Raw genomic sequence first — 21,375 nt, 5'->3', positions numbered from 1 at the left:
TTTCTATATCTGTAGCCACATTGTAGATGAATATATCATTTATTTCGGTCTCATGCCGATTCAATCTTTGACCATCATCTACATAGCAAATTGAATTTTCAACATTTTCAGAAATATCATCCCCCATTGATTCTTCATTAACTTGTTCTGAGGGTTTTATAATTTCCTCTCCCTTTTCACATGGGAGATCCTTATCTTTATCTTTCTGCTTCCTTTTTCTAGGAGCTCGAATCTTTGGCACCAATTGGTCTTCCACGCTTTTTGTCGTGGTTTATTTTCTATTTGATTTTTCTTTTCAATGGATTCTTAGGAATCTCAATTCTTGCAAGAGCATTAGCAAACTGGTATATATGATTTGGTTACCATTTTAGTATCGATGAATGCATCGGGTATTTCATTTGCAATATTTTTGCAATTTAATAATCCTTTGAACTTCAAGTTCACATTCATTCGCATCGAGGATCATATGTATGTAATCGTGATGCATTCCAATCAATTTCTTTTTGGCTCATTTTGAGTAATCATTTCTCCCCTAATGCAGGGGAAGACAGATTCATCAAAAATGACAATCTGCAAATCTTACAAGTAAATACATCCCCCGTTAATGGTTCTAAATATCGTATAATCGAAGGGGAATCATAACCAACATATATACCAAGTCTCAGGCTAGGACCCATTTTTTTGTACGATTTGGTGGTGGTATTGGCACATATACTGCACAACCAAATATTCTTATATATGAAATATCAGGCTCTTTACCCATAACAAGTTGGTGTGGTGAATATAAATTACATGCAGTGGGTCGGATCCAGTATTAAAAGTCGCAGAGATGCAAAAATAGCACTGACCCCACGCACTTGTAGGCGCTTCGTCCCCTTAATAACATCGATCGAGCAATAATCTGAGTCTTTTAATTAATGACTCCGCCAACCCATTTTGGGTATGCACATGAGCTCATCGGATGCTCAACATGTATTCCAATCGCCATACAATAATCATAAAATGATTTTGATGAAAAATTCACCAAAGATTATCAAGACGAATTGTCTTTATGGGATAATCTGAAATTGTGCTTTTAAGCCCCGATAATTTGTGCCAATAACCTTGCAAATGCTACATTCCTTGTAGATGTAGTGAAACATGGGACCATCTAGTCGATGCATCGATTAAAAACCATAAAAATACCTAAATGGTCCACATGATGGATATATTGGTCCACAAATGTCTCCTTGTATTCTTTCTAAAAAAATTTAGGAGATTCACCAAATCACCTTTGTTATAGAAGGTCCGGTTATTAGCTTTTCCCATCGAACATCGCTGAACATGCATATTCATTATGTGTTAGGATTTTATAATCCTTCAGTGGGTGTCCATGAGAACTAGTAATAATCCCGACGAACATAATAGCAATCCCGGATGTCCAAGTCTTTCATGCCATATTTTAAATATCTCTGGGTCATTAACCTTCCGGGTTAATACCGTATGTGATTCCATCATTTTAATACGTGTAAAATATAATGCTGAGGATATACAGGGAAAGCTTTCAAGTACACGTTTTTGGCATGAAATGACTTGTGTAATATAAAGATATTCTTTTTCCTTCCTTATCAACCGTCTCTAAATGATATCCATTATGACGTATATCTTTAAAAGCTTAAAAAGGTTCCTCCTAGACTTAGGGGAATAGAGAGCATTTTTTTCATCCGCAAGGATGTCCCATTTGGCAACATCAATGCCGCTTCTCCGTAACCTTCAACCGTGTCCGATGACCCCGCTATTGTGGCTATACATGCCTTTCTCATTGATAAGGATATAAAAATATTTTTTTCTTGTCAAAAATAGTATGCGTTGTCCCGAATCAATAATGCATTCATCATCGACCATATTCTAACAAAACAGAAGAAAAAAACATAATTTAATAAAAAAACATAAAGACATATTACAAACTAGTCTATAAGGAAATCGACATATCTAAATATGTATTTTTCGATTACATTTAAATTATTTATGGAATTATCCTCAATTGGATCAACTATGGGGTTGTCAGCAAAATTTGTCTCAATATCTTTACCTTTCTTGTTTTTAAGTGATTCTTGGTAAAGATGGACAAAATGTTTTGGGGTCCTGCAAATTCTGGACCAATGACCTTCCAGGCCACAACGATAGCATGTATCTTTCTTTGTCTCTAACCCCATCTTGTGGCTTTGTTGCTTCTGTTGATGTACATCAATTCTATTATCGCGTGGTCCGATATTATTTCGGCCCCCACCACGACCGCGTAGTCCTCGACCACCATAATTTCCTCGTCCACCGCGGTTTTTAAAACTAGCACCGCGACCACACCATCTTCTTTGCCCAAAATTAATTTCTGGCAGTGGTGCTGATCCAGATGGTCGAGATTGATGATTCTGCATCAACAATTCATTGTTTTGCTCCGCCACAAGGAGACAAGAAATTAATTCAGAGAATTTTGTAAAATTCTTTTCTCTATATTGTTGTTGTAATATAACATTTTGTGCGTGAAATGTTGTAAATGTTTTCTCGAGCATCATTCCTTCTATCACTGTTTCTCCACGAGACGCAAGTCATCGAAACAATTTTTAAATAGCTCGAATTATATTCTTGCACGCTTTTAAAAATCTTGAAACCCCGAGGCTTGACCAATCATTGCGTGCTTTTGGGCAAGTAGACCATTCCGAGATGTTCAAATCTCTCTTTCGTGGGATAACCACAATTCCCCGTGGATCCTCAATGGTCAAGTATTCATTCTTCGAGCCATCATCAATATGATGCCTTATAAATATTAAGGCCTTCGCCTTATTATCACTAGGCTCATTGTTATTAGCCCTCAATAGTTTTACTCGGGGTTTCTTGCTTTTCGGATGGAGCTTGATATCGAGGCTCCGGGGATATATAATTGCTCCCCGAGATTTGAAGGGCCTCAAATTCTCTTTTTGCAATATTTGCCATTTTTCTTCAAAATAATAATACAACATGTAATTAGAATAGAGAGTACAGAATAAAACATAAAGCATCTATACTGTTCATGTACGATACTATTCACGTATATGGTACTGTTCATGTACGGTACTATTTATGTATACGGTACTATTCATGTATACGGTACTGTTTATACGCTGCAATTATTGCAGAGATTGGGAATTAAAAATTTGTTTGAAAGTGATTATAAGTTAAAAATGGAAGAAGAAGTAAAAGATAAGGGAGAGAAGAAAGTAGGGGGCCGACGAAGAAAGGCCGGCCGCCAAGAAATCCGGAAAAACCAAAACCCATGGGAGGAGGGCCGACGGGGAAGAGAGGACGGGCCAGTGGAGAAGAGAAAGGGTCGGAGGTTCGCCGGTGGAGTTTTTTTACCGATTGCGGGATCCGAGGGCTTACCATGGCAGACTTAGGGGAAGATTATACCGTAAGATTTGGATTTGATAGTAAAACCTCATTGTAATAATAATATTATTATTTTTTTCTTGTTTATTTTAAAAAGTAATGGTAATATTAGCCTTAGTGGCTTTAGTACTGTATGTTTTTTATGTATGCTTCTAAGAAAATGTTATGTATTGTTGATCGAATAAAATGTATGGTTTGCTAGTATTATATTACCCTGTCGATCCTTCCCTGCGATTCGAGTGTTAGAAATGGATTCCACATATATAACATATATATTAGATGAGTTAAAGAAAAATTAAAAATCATATGAGCAAATTCGTCCGATAACATGTTAAGAATATATATGTTATAAATGTAAAGATAGTAATAAGAATAGAGAGCTGGGAGTATTTACCAAAAACCCAAAAAAACCCTCGAAGAATTAAGTTCTTCTTCTTTCTTCTTTTTATTTCTCTCTTTTCTTTCTCTTCTCTATATATTACAAAGTATACAAAAATGAGGGGTATTTATAGGGGTTACTAAGAGTTGAATGAACGACCGGGGATCGATTCGATCCGACGGTCCAAAAATACTCCCGTTGGTGGAATAAGAATAAGATCTGAGTGGGTGCTATCAGATCTACGTGGGTCAGCTCATCTGTAATATCTAGAAGTTGCTATGGTAATACCGGCTGCTACAGTGAAATTGCTACAGTAGACATCCATTAAAATATTTGTTTATAACAGGAACAAAGTTTTGTCAATATTTTCTTTATTCACCATTATAAATTTATAATAACTGTGGTCCCCATAATCAGCATAACTGTCCAATAGAATAACAAGATTACACATTCAAATTCCGTTGTTGGAGGCTAACCAATGAAAAGTAAGAACCTGAAGGACCCTTCTCAAGCAGAGCAGCATGAGTACCTTTCTCAACAACCACTCCCTTCTCAAGAACAACAATGATATCACAATTTTGTATTGTACTCAGTCTATGTGCAACCACAACGCAAGTCCTCCCAATCATTACCTTCTCCAACGCATCTTGCACCACTTTTTCTGATCGAGTATCTAATGCGCTTGTGGCCTCATCCAAAAGCAAAATGCTTGGGTTCTTTAATATTGCTCGAGCAATAGCGATACGTTGTCTTTGTCCACCTGATAATTGGATCCCTTTATCTCCGCACCATGTTTTATATCCATCTTTTAGACTGCTAACAAATTCGTGGGCGTTAGCCGCCCTTGCAGCGGACTCTATTTCCGCCTCAGTAGTCTTATCGACACCATAAGCAATATTTTCTTCAATAGTGCCTGCAAACAAAACCGGTTCTTGACCTACCATTGCAATGTGCCTTCTCAAACATCGGAGATGGTAAGTCTTTATGTCCTTATTATCAATCATTATGGATCCCATCAATGGGTCATAAAACCTCTCAATTAGACCGATGATAGTTGACTTGCCAGATCCACTGCGTCCCACAAATGCAGTTGACTTATCAGCTCCAATGCTTAATGAAAAATTGTTGAAGATCAAGACATCTGGTCGTGATGGATATGCAAAATCGACATCGACAATGTCAACTCTCCCAATTAACTTCTTTGGGGAATCACCTTTGGAATCATCTGGTTCAATGCATGTTTGACGATCAAGAATTGTGAACACTGAACTGACTGCTTCGGCACCTTTAGCAAGATCACTAGTCATGCTTCCGGCATTTGCAATCACCCGGCCAGTGCCGACTAGAATTAGAAATGTTTGAAAGAGTGATTTTGGAGTTAAAAGATGATGAGATACCAATCTCCCTCCGTACCAAAAACTGAGAGCAAATGCACATTTGGTAAGACTATGGGAAATGCCGAGGACAAGTCCGGCAATCCAAGATTGCCGTAGATTTTCTTTTTGAGGACCTTCTTGTGTGAGCTCAAATAACCGGAGAATCTTCTCTTGAGCGGAAAAAGCAGTGACAGTGCGAATATTGGAAACAGCTTCAGCGGCGAGTTTGCTGCTTTCTAACTGAGCTTTAACAGCTTTGGTTGACATGCTCTTGAGAAGCATTTTGCGAGAATAGAAGCAAACAATGATCAAAGGTTGGACAGTCATCATGACCAAAGCCAATCTCCATGCCGTGACCAGCCCAAGCGTGCAAGCGATGACGATTGCTGTTGCTGTTTGAACTAGCAGCGACATCCTATCTCCTACCAATGATCTTACCTGTGCAAAAAATACGAGATTTCATTCGTGTGTATTAGTTCAAGATTCACTTTGTAATGATTTTGATAGACTAACCACAACAGCATCTTTGGCGAGACGAGAGCAGATTGCCCCTGTGGAGTTTTCATCCTTGTCGAACCAAGCAACCTCAAATGTGAGTATCTTTGAGAGTATTCGCTCCCGTACTCTCTTAGTAAGGTGCTCCCCCATCACACCAAAACTAAAATGCTGTGCAATGTTACTGAAAAAGGATAAGAAAGATAAGGAGATGAACAGCAAAGAATGAGTCCTTGTTTTCGCCTTGATCTCATCATGGTTCTTGAGAAAGAAGACCGATATCATACTCCCCATTGCCAATGCATATAGAGGTTGTATCGCACCGAATGCCATCGCACCGAAGCAGCCCACTGTGCCTTGTTTCCACTCTGGTTCATTCAATAGTAGTAGTCTCTGAAATGAAGGTGCAGGGAATGCTTTTGTTGGTTTTTCTTCAGATTTCAGGCTTGAATTAGGCATGCCTTCTTCAATCTTATGATTAAGTGATTGATCCTCTGATAATATAACCGCTGTTAATGAATCAATGGATGAGCATTCATCTGATCCTCCTTTGGTTTGTTGAAGCTGAACAAGGGATGAATAAAGACCAAACTCATCACGCATAAGTTCATCATGAGTTCCTGTCTCTGTGACACGCCCATCTTGTGCAACTGCAATTATATCTGCATTCCTGATAGTAGACAATCGGTGAGCAATAACAATGCTAGTCCGGCCAACCGATGCCATGTCAAGTGCTTCCTGAACTATCCTCTCTGATTCAGTGTCTAATGCACTTGTGGCCTCATCAAGCAGAAGAATCTTTGGAGATTTTAGCACTGCTCTTGCTATAGCAATCCTTTGTTTCTGTCCTCCTGACATTTGAACTCCCCTTTCTCCTACCTATATTCCAAGAATTCAATGATCAAAATTCACAAAGACATTGGTGATAAATGATCATGCATAATAATCATTTACCTGGGTGTCATAACCATCAGGAAGGTTTGAAATGAATTCATGAGCATTTGCAATTTTTGCAGCAGCCACAACTTCTTCCATTGAAGCATCCTCTTTGCCAAACAGTATGTTCTCCTTAACAGAAGTAGCAAATAGAGCAGGCTCTTGGCTCACTAATCCCATTTGAGATCTCAACCATTTCAGTTTCAACTTCTTGATATCCACTCCATCAACGTGGATTGAACCAAACTCCGGATCATAGAACCTTTCTAGTAATCCTATCACCGTCGACTTCCCCGACCCGCTTGATCCTACCAATGCTACAATCTTCCCAGCCGGAATTTTCAAGTTGAAATCATTGAGCACGAGACTCTCCGGCCTCGAAGGATATGAAAACTTCAAATCTTTGAACTCCAACTCCCCTACAAAACTCTCCAAGATTTCACCTTCTTCACTCTCTGAGTCAATTTTTGGCACTCTCTCAATCACTTCCAGTATTCTTTCCCCAGCTGAGATTGCCTCTGAGAAGTATCTCAAATTTGAAATTGCTGATCCAAATGCTCTGTTTTCATTGATAAACAAAAGAAACAACTCATTACTATTTAAAAAAAAAAAAAAGATAAAAACTTCTGAGATTTGATTCATTGGAGCTCTTACAATCCACTAGTGATTATAGCAACTCCTACACCATAAATAGTTCCTCCTTTAGCTCCATGAAACATGACTTGTTTACTCCCATACCAAATCATGAATGCCCAAATTGCAAAAGTTACACCATTACTCCCTGTTGTAATGCCTTTGATCAACCCCTGTCTCACTCCTAGCTTGAATGAACCTTCAAGTGCAACGCCAAACTCTTTTATCGTTCTCTGCTCGCCGACAAAAGAGTATACAGTTCGAATAGAGGAAATTGCCTGCTCGGCAATTGCCCCGGCTTTGTTGTATTGTTCTCTGATCTTCCTAGTAATGCTAATAAGAATTCTCCCATAGATGATCCCAGGTATGATAAGAAGCACAACAGTTGGGAAAACAACCAAAGCCAATCTCCACATCATGAAGAAACCAATCAAATATCCACCAACAAATGTGGAACAATTCATAATGAAATTTGGCATCTGTTGCACAAATGTTTAATAAATCAATTCATTCTATTTGTTCATGAATCAATATATATATATATATATATATACACATATATTACCTTCTCACTGAGGAAGTCTTGAATGACAATGCTGTCACTGGAAACACTAGTAACAACCTCTGTGGTTGATGCAACCTTCATGTCGAAATACTCGATATCTTGACGAAGAACAGCCTTAAGATACCTAGCTCTCAGCCTCACCACTTGTTGTTCTCCAGTTCTTGTCCAACAATATCCCTCTGTAACAACAACAATCATCAATCTCAAGCAATAATATATCACAGATGCACATAAAAAACATCAATGTGCTCTTAGAAAGTACCTAAAAAACAAGCCACAAAGGATACACAAGCCATGTACAACATATAAATAGCATTCTGCAATACAACATCAATATCTTCAGTCATGGAAAATAGAGATATAAATATCTAAAAACAATGAAGGAAATAGAGTAACAATTCAATTACCTTGTTGACATCATGGATGAAGAGTGGGGTTGAAGAAGAAACACCAGCCAAACTGTTCATAATCTTGCTGGTTATCAGAAGCATGATTGGAGTTGTAAGCCCATTAACTGTGGCTCCAATGAATCCAATGACCATCAACCACTTATCTGAAACATCTGCTTGCTTGAGTATTGTCCATAAAGATGAGATTGAAGAACCAGACTTCCCTCTCTTCCCACTCTTCATCTTCTTCTCCTTCTTCTTCTGAATAGTGATATGCTATGTCTTATGGTTACAAAAAATAGGGCATTAATTGTGAGTTAAATTTTGGTCAATAATTGAGGATACAGAAAAAGGCATGCGTGCTAAATAAAGTACATATGTTAGATAAATGAAGAATGGTTGAATTTTTATGCCAAGATGCTTGCTGGCTCAGACTTGTATCTCTGAATGAATGCATGGATTAAGGTATGGGCAACTTTAACATAGTGAACTTCTATGAATTTTCCACTTGAAAAAGGAGGAGAAAGAAGAAGAAGAAGAAGAAGAAGAAGAAGACAGAAGAGTTATGTATTGGATTGTGATTGAAAACAGAGAAGAAGAAAACTTGAGGAACTTTGTTCACAAGATATGTATGTTAGTGAGAATCCGTGGAAAAAACGGAAGTAGGAAAGGGTTGATGATGATGACACATGTTTTTGTTTTAGACTGAGTGCCATTTTGTCACTTCACTTGCTTTTGGGAAACTAATGTTAGGCTACATATGAATTGAAAATAATAGACAGGATTACGCACTAGTCACAACTCACAAGACGAGCTTGCAAGGTTATAATAATAATAATAATAATAATAATAATGTATTTTAAAATAATTTGAGGTTTTGCAAGCTAATTTTATGAGTCGGAGTAGAGAGATCTTGGAGATTACGCTGATTAATAATTAGAGTTTTTTTCCCCTCATATTTCCCGTGCAAATGTTTCTTTAATATATATATATATATTGACAAAAACAATAGTATGGACGGTATGAGAATTAGGCCAATTTTTTTTAATATTTTGATTATAAAAAACTCTGTATATATATATATATATATATGGAATCGATCTTCCACGGACTTCTATAAATTTTATGTACATAGTAATTACTAGATTAGTATCAATAGTCACCATCAATTCATAAACAGTGTTAAATAGTGCAAAACATTGTTACACAATACACAACAACTCTGCATTTTGCGTACGATGACTTAAACCCATATATAACTACTACTATATAAATGCATTTAGTATTTCATTTACTTTCTAAATTTCTAAATTAAGGATGTAAGATTTATAATTTAACTGATATAATTATACTAATATAATGAATAATAAATAATTATTCAAAAATTACAAAATAAAAATTACAGTCATAATTTTAATTATTATAAAATTTAATTCAAAATTTAAATTAATCAAATTAAACATAGCCAATTAAAATAAACGAAGAAGAAGAGACATAATTTAAAAAATATAATACTAATATTTGGTGATTAATTCAAAGTTTTTTAAAAAAATAAATTAAAATATATATATAATCTTTCAAATTTAAAAACTATGTGTGAATCGGCCCGGCACCCGATATTACTGGTTGAATACAACAACATGAAACAGAGCACTAAAAAAACATAAAACCAAACAAAATCTAAGAGATCCTCCACTGCAAGTGTTTGGAATTTTGCACATATCTTCATGAATTGTTTATATATAAATGCATAAACTAGTAATAAAAAAAAATGCTTTGTGTTTAGAAACTAATTAAAAATGAAATGAAATACAACATTCCATGAAACAATTGGATTCATATAAAAAGTAACTTTAATTGATGTGAATAGAAAGAGATAGAAATGCTTTATTGATAAGATGGATAAGTTGAAAACAGGTAGGCAATAGAAATAAATAAATTGAGGATCCCAACTAAGAATCATAGGTAAGATATTGATGTTAAAAAAATAATAAATAAATAAATAAAGATTTTTTTTCTTTAATTTAAATATAAGGATCAACATTCCCTTCGTAAAATTCTTTTCATCTATTTCGTCTTCTCCAATGGAGAAGCTAATAAAGACTTATCAAAAGGCTTCAACGTTGATTTGAATACAAATTTTCATATTTGATTTATTTTAAAAGACAAAAAAGAATGCATATTGATTGAATCATGATGGAAAATATTCATGTCTAACAGGGCATATAACTTCAATAATTAATGAAGAAAAAGAGATGACAAGAGAGATGAATGAAAGTAGAACATATGGAACTCACCTTCAGAAAAGAGAACTAAAAGTTTGTTGAGAGTTTGAAGGCAGTGAGTATGATGTATATAAGAATTTAGTTTGATGATTGCAAGGTGGCATTTAATACTCCTTAATAAAAAAATAAAAAAAAATGTGGTTGAAGAATGGCATGAGTGGATGGATGAGCATGGACCATGTATTCAGAATTATAATGTGGGTCCATGGACCATGTATTTGGAATTTTAATATGGGTCCACTTTGTAATTAATTTCTAACTACAATAATATATAAATATATATATTTTATAGAAATATAAAAAAATGATTATTTTTTTTTTTTCTAAAAGTATGTTAATAAGTACTCATTTTTATAGTGTGTGCAAGAAAATATACTCCCATTCCCATCACAAATGATTGTTTGAGATTTGTCTGACTTTTGTTGAAAAAATAAAATGTTACCTATTTCTATAAGTGTTATATTTGACTGTGTTTGATTCAATAGATTATAAAAGTAAGAATCTCATGCTCAACTTTGTATTATTATATATATAAATAAAACATTGTTTGGATGGCCCCTATAAAAGATGGTAATTACCAATATACTCTTATACAATTATATTTGTTTGTCCAAATATTTTTTTTTTACTTACTGATATTAAAAAAATTATAAAAAGGTATATTTAATTTTTATATTTAATATTTTTTATCAAAATAAATAAACTATAATATTTCTGGAAGTAGTAAGAAAAGTTAAAACTAACAAATACATATGAGAGGATTCTCTCTTTTTTAATAAATTTTTGGTTTATTTATTTTATTTAAAAAAAAATACATATGAGAGGAGACCACATAATCCATTAAAAATGAAGAAAAAAAATCAAAATAGCCACAAATGTTAGTTAATAAAAATACAAGTGACACTTAGAAAAATGATCGTTTAAGGAATTAACTCTTCAGTTCGACCCAAGGTTGTGCATGTGCTACGAAGATTATATATAAATCTTAAAAATTGGGATTTTTGCATCCGAGTTTTCAAAGGGAGGTTCAACATATTTGAGCCTTTTTAATATTTTTCTTTCATATTGAGCTGTAGAGATTTAAGGGCTATAATTTTTTATTTTTATTTTTTTAATGTAGAATCAAATATAAATGTCTGTATTGGTGTATGAACAATTATTGTTTATAGGGTTATATTAGTAATTATCCATTTTTTTGTGGGGTATGCAGTGAAGAAAGCAATATAAACAGGTTTTTTATCCCTACTGTGGTTAATTATGGATTATATTCATTTAATTTCAAACTCATTTTATTAAATAAAAACTTTTTCCCCCATGACTTTAATGTCTTCAGAATGTCATTATCAATCTGTATTACGTGTACAATAAAATAATTTGTTAACTTTTATTTAAATTATATATTTTTATCTTTATTATTTTAGAATTTATTAAACCTTCAAAATGATGCATATACATTATAATCATCATTATTTTAATATTATTTGGAAAACATCTTGCGAATTCCAGAGAGATGACAAGGTTTTTTTATAATGAATGCTTCGAGAATAACATGGAGAAAGACATGCCTGTCTTCTTCACTACTCATGTGGACAAGAGAATTCTTGTATCTTATTATTTTCCTCTGAAAAAATAAATAGCCCCAAAAAAAACATTGAAGAGGTGCTATAGAATTCAGTTTATGTTTGTCTTGTTTATGTATGAATGTATGACTTGACAGACTTAAGTGATAATGTAAAAAGATGTTTTATAGGACTGTCATTGTTTATAGTTCAAAATACACCGGAATGATGCTAAACAAAATTTTCAATTATGAGAGATTTTAACTGAATCTCTATATTTATTAGGTGAATATACATGAACCTAACAATTAATTTTTAACAGTATGCACGCTTCTAATGCATGACATGTCTACTTTGTTATACAACCTGATAAGCTGACCTGATCCGAAAGTTGACTCAGGTTAAATGGATTTGATTGAATGTAAACATATTGATTGGTTTATTGATACACAATAATTGGGTTGGGAATCAACTCAATAACTTGTCTAATATATTGATTTTAAATTTGATTTTGATATTTTTAATTTGGTATAATACCCGAATTGGTTCTTCTACTTTTCTCTCTCTTCCAGGTCTCCCTACTCAGAAATGCTCCACACTAATCCATCTACTCTTGAAAATGACCCATAGTCCCTTTACCCTTAATCTCTTCCCATGTGGTCCATCCCTTTGAAAATACAGCTATGTAGAGGGATTAGAAAAGCAGAGGGACCAATTCGGGTATTATGCATTTTAATTTTTATAAAAAAATTATTATCTTTCAATGACCATGTTATAAGATGAAAATGAAAGATTAATTCAGTAAATATTATATACATATTTGTTTAAATATTAATTAAATTATATTAACTATTTTTTTTATGGTTGATGCAGAGGTTTGTAAATGTAGATTTGAAATTTTTGTGTTTTTAAAAAAGATTTGAAACTTTAATCCTAATAACAAATTAACTGCATTTTATCGTTAAGTAATAAATTAAAGTAAGCAAAACGTCATATAATTTTTATTACATTTTGATAAAAAAATTTTATACATCTATAAAGTTCCTAGAAAATAAAAATTTAGTTTTTGAGGAGCATATATGGCAAGCGGAATTTTAGGAGGGAATTTTTGTGCAAAATTTTGTATATATATAATATAAAGATTTTCAAAATATATTTAATTATATAGAAGACAACGAATTTTTACTTAAAAATAGAATATTATAAATAAAGAAGAATCAGTGACAATTTAAATGGAGAATGAAATCTAGTTTATTCTTATTTTGACCATAAACTTATATTTTCAAATATTCCATCAGGAAAGAATGCAGTGAAATTTGGTAGGACAAGGAATGGGAATTATGGGATCCTCATTCCCATTCTCCATAAAGCAAGAATTTTCTTCCCCAAAATTCCTTGTCTGAGAGATATTCCTCTTAACCTCACGTTATCCATTTTTTTTCCAACACATATCATATATAAATTAAAACTAGTAATAGTCTTATTTCTCTAATTATTCGTATTATATATTATTCAAATCCTTTAAGTTTAAACAATTAAACTATACTAATACATCGATTATAATCATATGTTTCAAAATAATTTATAATATTATATATATATATATATAACAACAGTGGAACTGTTTTCGTGGTAAATACATAGGATTTGAACCAACTTGATTCTAATGTAGTTATTCTTTAAAAAAACTGTTTGATTAGAAAACTAAAATTTAAACATAGATATATTTGGTTTCAAATTCGAAACTAATTAGTGCGATAAAATCCATTAATAAATGGTTTAGAAATAACATTTTAAATCATTGAACTACATAAAATGGTTATATATATACATATATATATATATATATAGAACATCAATCATTTAAGTATGTTCATAAATTAAAAATTTATGGACATTGATGCACGTTGGATTTTAATCCAACCCAATTATACTCTATACAATGAATACATCCATGTGCTTATAAAATAATAGTACAATAAAAATTGGGATGTATAGTATTTTGATCTCAACCTTTCAATCAATTTCAGCACAATATCTGAATAAATCTGAACCGTTAAACCCTATTTATACTAAACATATCTCGACCATTAAACTCTAATGAACCCTACTAACCCATAATTAATACACAATGTAGCCGCTTAATTATTACTGTACTCAACTACCGAGTTCTGCGAACATCCGCAGTTAATATTTCTTCATATATATATATATATATATATTATTTGAAATATTTAAGTAATAAATATCTATTTTTATTACTTGATTATGGTAGGGTGATATTTGCTAATGACCACTTAATCTATTGCCACCGCATCTATGTTATGTCTCGCTGATGAAGAAAGTTCAAATCTTAATGCATACAATATGAGAGCATAAGTATATTTAAATATTAAATCTATATTTGTATACATCCAGTTTATCCACATTTTATTGTAAAAAAAATAATACTTAAAAATAAAAAGGGTTGACATGGCAAAAGAGTGGAGGAGAGAATAAAATGTTGCTATGAGAAAGATTGGAGATTTTTTTTAAAAAAAAAATAAGATAGGGAACGATATTCACTTGCGCTAGAGGGGAAAAAGATTCCAAAAAATTAAGAAAAGTCATGAAAGCTACTAGCATGTGCAAATAATTTCAGGAATTATATATATATATGTGTATCATCTTATCTTCCAATTTGTTCCACAAAATTATTGAAAGTACCACACAGCATTAATTGTTAAATACCATTAATCTTAAACATTATGATTGATCTAGTTACGTGTATGCATCATGACAAGCGTCTTTTACGTACATCTCTGGCTCTCCTCTTTTGCCCCTTGCTCTCATCTCAATCCAAACTCATAAAGTTTGCAGATAAACTTCACAATCAAATCCACAATAATTTTATAGTTGATGAATTATTGTAACAATAAAGAAAACAAAGGGTGGCTCAAAACTTTCAGTTAATCACACTTTCCAGAACAATTAAGAGCTCCACGTCAATTAATTTGATAAATAATAATTTGAGTATATAAAATTAAGTTCTCTATTTTATGATCGAAAATTTTTAGTTAAATGAAATCTCTGTAATATGTTTTGTTTGTTTTTAATTTTTAAATTAATTATGTGTATTTTTAATTAAAAAATAATGAAAAAATTTTGTAAATATCTTGGTACATTTCACTTGTAACCGATGGCTCAAACTTTAGTTAATCACATTTTTTAGAATAATTAAAAACTCCACATCAGTGAATTTGATAAATAATAATTTGAATATATAAAATTAAGTCCTCTATTTTATGATCAAAAAGTTTTAGTTGAATGAAATCCCGGTAGCATGTTTGGTTTGTATTTATTTTTTTAATTAATAAGGTATATTTTTTTAATTAAGAAATAATGAAAAATTTTTGCACATGTCTTGGTACATTGCATCTGTAACCAATAAAATCGATTGTTTCCCTAAATATGCACTGTATCATCACCCTTGAGTATATGTCAAAATTTGTTTAAGTGGATTTGAAAGCCAAAGGATTTTAAACTCTTTCGATTTTAAAATTTTTTTTGTTTGTTTGAAAAAAATTGAATTTTTTTTTATATTTTAAATCTAAAAGTCATGGAATTATAGAATTTGGTTAAATGACCAAATTCTAAAATCGCATCCATTGAATCCCTCACATGACTTGCATGTGAGAAATTCATATGAAAGTATATATATTAATTATATTAATTACTTATAATATTTAAAATTTGAATTCATATTAATTATATTGATTACTCATAATATTAATTACAAAATAATTATATTTATAAAATATTAAATATAAAAATAATTAATATATGATATTTTATTACAATAAATTAAGTATATTGTTAAGTCTAATGACGTGGATTGACATTATATGACAAGCCAAGTGGTGACATGAAAAAAGGATGATGACGTGGCATGTGGTGACTCATCAAAGAAGAGGTGATTAAAATAATGACATAGCATATGGTCATGACATGTGATGAAGATCAAGGAAGAGATTTAATGAAGATCAAAGGTGGAGATTAAGGTTGAAGATTTTATGTAGCAGATATTTCTCTCAATACAATCATGTGATGATAAACTATTTTTGGAAAGTGCATCAAGACTATAGGATCTTTTCTAGAAAGGCAAGTTTTATTTTAGATATGATTATCTATCCTTGGTAAGATCCGGGATGATAATTCATATCTTTGATAGAGCTCCTTTTTAGAAAGATCTATTTGAATAGAGGAATATTCTATTATTAGCAAGAGTTCAAGATCATGAAGATTATTTGAAGCTATTTGAAGACACAAACTAAATAAGGTAAAGACATACCAAGGAGACCATCAAGACCATATTTAGCAATACTATATTGAAGGAAGATTCAAGAGCTATCTATGGGCGGAACTATTCATGAAGACTAGTCATATGAGGAGATTGATTGAAGATTACATGTGATATGATTAGAGATTTGGAGATCCAAGCATGGATGATTAAAGATCATGCTTAAAGATATTGAAGGCTAAACTTGGATGAAGACAATATCAAGTTTAGTAACAATATTTCCATGAGTCAAACGAAGATCATTTAGAAGACCAAACTTGGGCCAAGATTGGAAAGGAAGATCGGGAGATCTTCGGTGGCTATCTTTGGTGAGATGGTCACGTGTGCCTTGGTGGGCACGTCCCCTCGTGAGAGGGAGACCTTCCCGAAGTGACTCAGAGGAAGGAAGCGACTACATGTGCGTAAGGAGCTCGGGTCGAGTCAACTCGCTATGAGGCGGGATCGAAGGAACCGGAGGTCAAGGTCGCAGATTCGAGCGCATCCGGCTGGGAACTCGGTCCCTGTTCGATAGAAAGTGGGCCATGTTGCAATCGGGTGTTGCAACATCTAACTTTGGAAGGTGTCCAAGTTAGGAAGCCGCGAGAATTCTAAAAGAGGTAACTTTGTAGACGTCGATGCGTCTATATAAGACATCCCCGCTCGAAGATTTAGGGATGACGCCTAACAAGTAAGAGACTCTTCGGGTGAGAGTTGAGTGTGTGGTCGTCGAGCAATCTTGAGAGGATATTCTTTGTATTGAGAGAGTGAGTGAGTGTTGTAGTCCTTGTTCCTATATCTCTTTTAGTGGATTGTTTCTCCGGGCCTGGCCCCCCAGATGTAGGCAAGGTTGTGCCGAACTGGGTTACCAATTTGCTTGTCTCCTTTATCTTGCTTTGATTGTGTGTGTGTTTAATCTTTGAGTGAGTTTTTGAGTGAATTTAACACATCACACCCCCACCGGAACCATCATATATATTAATTATATTAATTATTCATAATATTAATTACATTATAATTATATTTTATAAAATATTAAATAAAACATAATGATAGTGTAATTAATATTAGTAATATAGTATATAATTGAAATATTATATTATATTAATTATTTTAATAAATAATTGATATATTATATTTTATTATAATAAATTAAGTATATATTAATTATATTAATTACTCATAATATTTGAAATTTAAATTCATATTTATATAAAATTAAATGTATATTTTATAATATACATTAATTATTACATCAAACCAGACATATGTTTGTCAAATCCAAATTTACAAATCCCTCCAACCAAACACAAAATTCTGTGATCTAACATTACAAATACATCCAACCAAACACTGGATTTGACTTTCCTGAATTTTCAAATCCAAAGATTTGTAAATACAAATTCACTGCATTTTCAACTACATCCAACCAAACGCCCCATGTTAAAATATGTGGATTTACATGTATCAGTTTCTGTTGTAGAGGACTTTTTTGGATTAATAAATTTTTATTTCATTAATAGTAGCTAAATCTAAACTTTTAAAATTTTTTATTAATTATAAATCTTAATTAATGTTAGTATTTTAAAATTAAATGTTTATTATATGTACTTAAATAATTATACAATATTAATTTTTGGGATTTTTATTTGAGAGTGGAGGTAACCTTATGTTGCTAGGTAATCAAAGGATAGCGAAACTCTAGCTAATCATGGTCAGAGTTGTTTTTTCTACGAGAGCATGGCACGGGAAGAGCAGGGTATGGATTTTTTTGAAAAATGTAGAGCGGTACGGTTCTTATTTTAAATTTAGCCCCATCCGGCCTCGATTGAAAAATTACTTTTATATATATATATATATATAATTTTTAGTTTTAATCCTATTTCCAAATCAAGATAAATAGGATTATGTTTACTCAATTCTAATAGTTGTGTGTTTTGATTATATTTATGTATTTTAATAATTTATTAAAAAATATAATACTATGGTTATCAATTTCACTTAATATTTTTGTAGAATTTGAGAAGAATGTTGGAGGTGTTGTGTTCTTATGTATCTTGTAATATTTTTATAAATTTGGTATTATAAAGTCTATAATTATCGACTTTAATAAGCTAAAAAAAAAGAGTTAAAATATCTATTTTTATTGGAAAAAAATGCTAAACGAGGTGGGGAGGAGTGAAGTGGGATCATAAGGTGGTTGTGGTATTGAGATTAAAAAGCAAGCCGAGGAGCATGGCATGTGGTATACAAGGCGCTCGCGGCCACCCAATCCTTATCCCCGCCCAGCTCCATTGCCATCCCTATGTATTGGGCTTAGGGTCTATCATATATAATGGCCATTTGCCCACAAATAACTAAGTGAATGAGACTTTGGAAAAAGAATATAAATGATAAGAAATATATATATATATATATAGAAGGACCGGTAATCTAGGGACATCCACAGTAGTTGTCGAATGATAATTCGATGACTATGATCATCATAAACAGTGCAAAACTTGTTCTACAGTGTCACATAATAATCATGTATAGTAAAGGATATATAGTACTTAAATAAACAAACAGTCGTTGGATTATTATCCAACGACTGTAAGTAAAACATTCATAGAGAACAGTAATCTAGGGACGCCCCTAGATTACCATTTCCCTATATATATATATGTATATATAAGTTTTGAGGAAAAGATGTGAATTCCTTCATTGAGAATAGAGATGGCAATTTGTACCCTACCCAATGGGTATACCCATACCCGTACCCGGTCAAGGAGGGTATTACCCTCTTTGACCGGGTACGGGTAAGGGTATTACCCGTTAGTTTTTGAGTGGGTACGGGTCGGGTAAGGGTATGCCCCTACCCTACCCGTACCCTTACCCTTACCCTTACCCGTTGAAGAGGGTACGGCTAAAACCCGTACCCTTAGCCTTACCCTCTCATATATATATATATATATATAATTTTTTATTAAACTAAACATTTACTCACAATTTACTCAATATCTATTCTCATGGTGATTAATTTGAAAATAATACTTCAAATTTTCTCTTAATATATTATTTTAAATTTTATTTAATTTTTTTTATATTTATATTTGATAATATTATCAAAATTGAATTTTAGATATATATTAAGAATCATAATTAAATTTTAAAAAAAAATATATAAAAAAAATAATATTATAATAATTAATTCTATAAATTATAAAAACATCCTGAAAAATAAGATACTAATAAAAAATCAATTGGATATGACTTATGAGAATTACTTATAATGTTTTTATATTCAAAATCTTACTAGATATTTATAAAATTTGAAGCTATATAAAATATAAATAGTAGATATATGAAAAAATTTAAAACAAAAACCAAGATAGTTAAACATGAACAAAACAAAAGGTAGAGTTACTATTGAGTCCTAAATAAATGTCATTTTTATGTGATTATATAATTTAAGATAAACAAGTATATATCAACTCGTAATTTTGAATTTATGGACATGTGTTTAAAGATTGTAATATAATGTATAATTAATTTATTTTTATTATTATTTAAATTTAATTCGATAATTTGAACAACGGGTAACAACGGGTAAGGGTAAGGGTATGGGGTAGGGGTTACGGGTACGGGTAAGGGTTTTGGCATACCCTACCTATACCCTACCCGTTGCCATCCCTAATTGAGAATAATTGGTAGAGTACGATATAATTTAAAGGATTTACAATCTTCTAAGAGACCGCTATTGACAACTATTTACAGCTAATAAAATCTGTAATATATTAACTAAGGAAACTATCCTTCAAATATTTCTAGAAAATTTCCTCCAAAATAGGAAAATATAAACTAGGATAGATTTTCATAATTTTTATCAAAGTAGTAAAATCTAAACTAGGAAAGATTCTCATAATTTTATCAAAGTAAATCTAAACTATGAAAGATTCTCATAATTTTTTCAAAATTCAAGACTCCCCCTCAAGTTGGGTTGCAGATATCTTTCAAACCCAACTTGCTAATACAAAAATCAAAACTTGGTTTAAATAGACCCTATGTAAAGATGTCGGTTGTTTGTTGAGACGTGAGCACAAAGGGTAAACATACTACACCGGATTCAAGTTTTTCCTTGATGAAGTGCCGATCTATTTCCATATGCTTGGTTTGATCGTGTTGCACAAGATTATTAGCAATGCTAATAGCTGCCTTGTTATCACAATAGATTTTCATTGGAGCTTCTATCTTCAACTACAGATCTCCTATGACTTATAGTAACCAAATCAACTCACATAATCCATTGGCTATAGCTCTACATTTAGCCTCCGCACTGCTGCGAGCAAAAACGTTTTGATTCTTGCTTCGCCAAGTAACTAAGTTCCCCCAAACATAGCAACAACAACTAGTTGTAGACCTTCTATCAGTGACTAAACCTCCCCAATCAGCATCAGTATAGGCTCCAATACTCCGGCTTTTTTGTTTTTTGAACAATAGACCTTTCCTGAGAGAATCTTTAAGGTACCGAAGTATTCTATAGGCTGCTTCCATGTGTGTCTTCCAAGGAGAGTGCATGAATTGACTTATCAAGCTCACAGCAAAGGCAATGTCGAGTCATGTGCGAGCTAAGTAGATAAGTCTACCAACAAGTCTTTGGTATCGAGAAGTATCAACACTTTTTTCTTTGCTATCTCCCAACTTTTTATTAAGACCAACTGGGGTGTCAACTGGTTTGCACCCACTCATGCTAGTGTCTTTAAGAAGGTTTAATATGTATTTCCTTTAATTAACTACTATTCCTTCTTTAGACCTAGCTATCTCCATCCCTAGAAGGCATTTGAGACTTCCAAGGTCTTTGATTTCAAACTCATCTACCAAAATTTCCTTTAATCGAGCCATCTCTACTGTATCATCACCTGTCAAGATAACGTCATCTATATAGACAATAAGAACTGCTATGCTTGCCTTACTTGAACTTCTAAAGAACAATGTATGGTCTGCTTGAACTTGTGAATACCCTTATCTCTTTGCTGAACTAGTGAATTTCTCAAACCATGCT

General features: G+C 32.4%; 1 protein-coding gene across 2 annotated transcripts; it reads right to left on the bottom strand.

The window, feature by feature from the left end:
* Positions 1–4,135: 4,135 nt before the first annotated feature.
* Positions 4,136–10,542, bottom strand: LOC120265832 (putative multidrug resistance protein). 2 transcript variants are annotated; one of them, XM_039273810.1, is made up of 8 exons: positions 10,473–10,542; positions 8,194–8,457; positions 8,049–8,103; positions 7,787–7,965; positions 7,243–7,700; positions 6,607–7,147; positions 5,671–6,531; positions 4,136–5,595 (listed from the first exon to the last, which is right to left on the bottom strand). In XM_039273810.1, exons 2-8 carry the CDS (start codon positions 8,416–8,418, stop codon positions 4,225–4,227), a joined length of 3,690 nt encoding a protein of 1,229 aa, XP_039129744.1. In that variant the 5' UTR covers positions 8,419–8,457; positions 10,473–10,542; the 3' UTR covers positions 4,136–4,224. The 2 variants fall into 2 exon arrangements, with proteins under 2 accessions (XP_039129744.1, XP_039129743.1); XM_039273809.1 differs by lacking the exon at positions 10,473–10,542 and having other exon boundaries at positions 8,194–9,162.
* Between the last annotated feature and the right edge of the window lie 10,833 nt (positions 10,543–21,375).

The sequence above is a fragment of the Dioscorea cayenensis genome, chromosome 7 (assembly GCF_009730915.1).
Source record: "Dioscorea cayenensis subsp. rotundata cultivar TDr96_F1 chromosome 7, TDr96_F1_v2_PseudoChromosome.rev07_lg8_w22 25.fasta, whole genome shotgun sequence".
Taxonomy (NCBI): Eukaryota; Viridiplantae; Streptophyta; class Magnoliopsida; order Dioscoreales; family Dioscoreaceae; genus Dioscorea; species Dioscorea cayenensis.
This window is presented reverse-complemented; position numbering and strand designations above follow the sequence as displayed.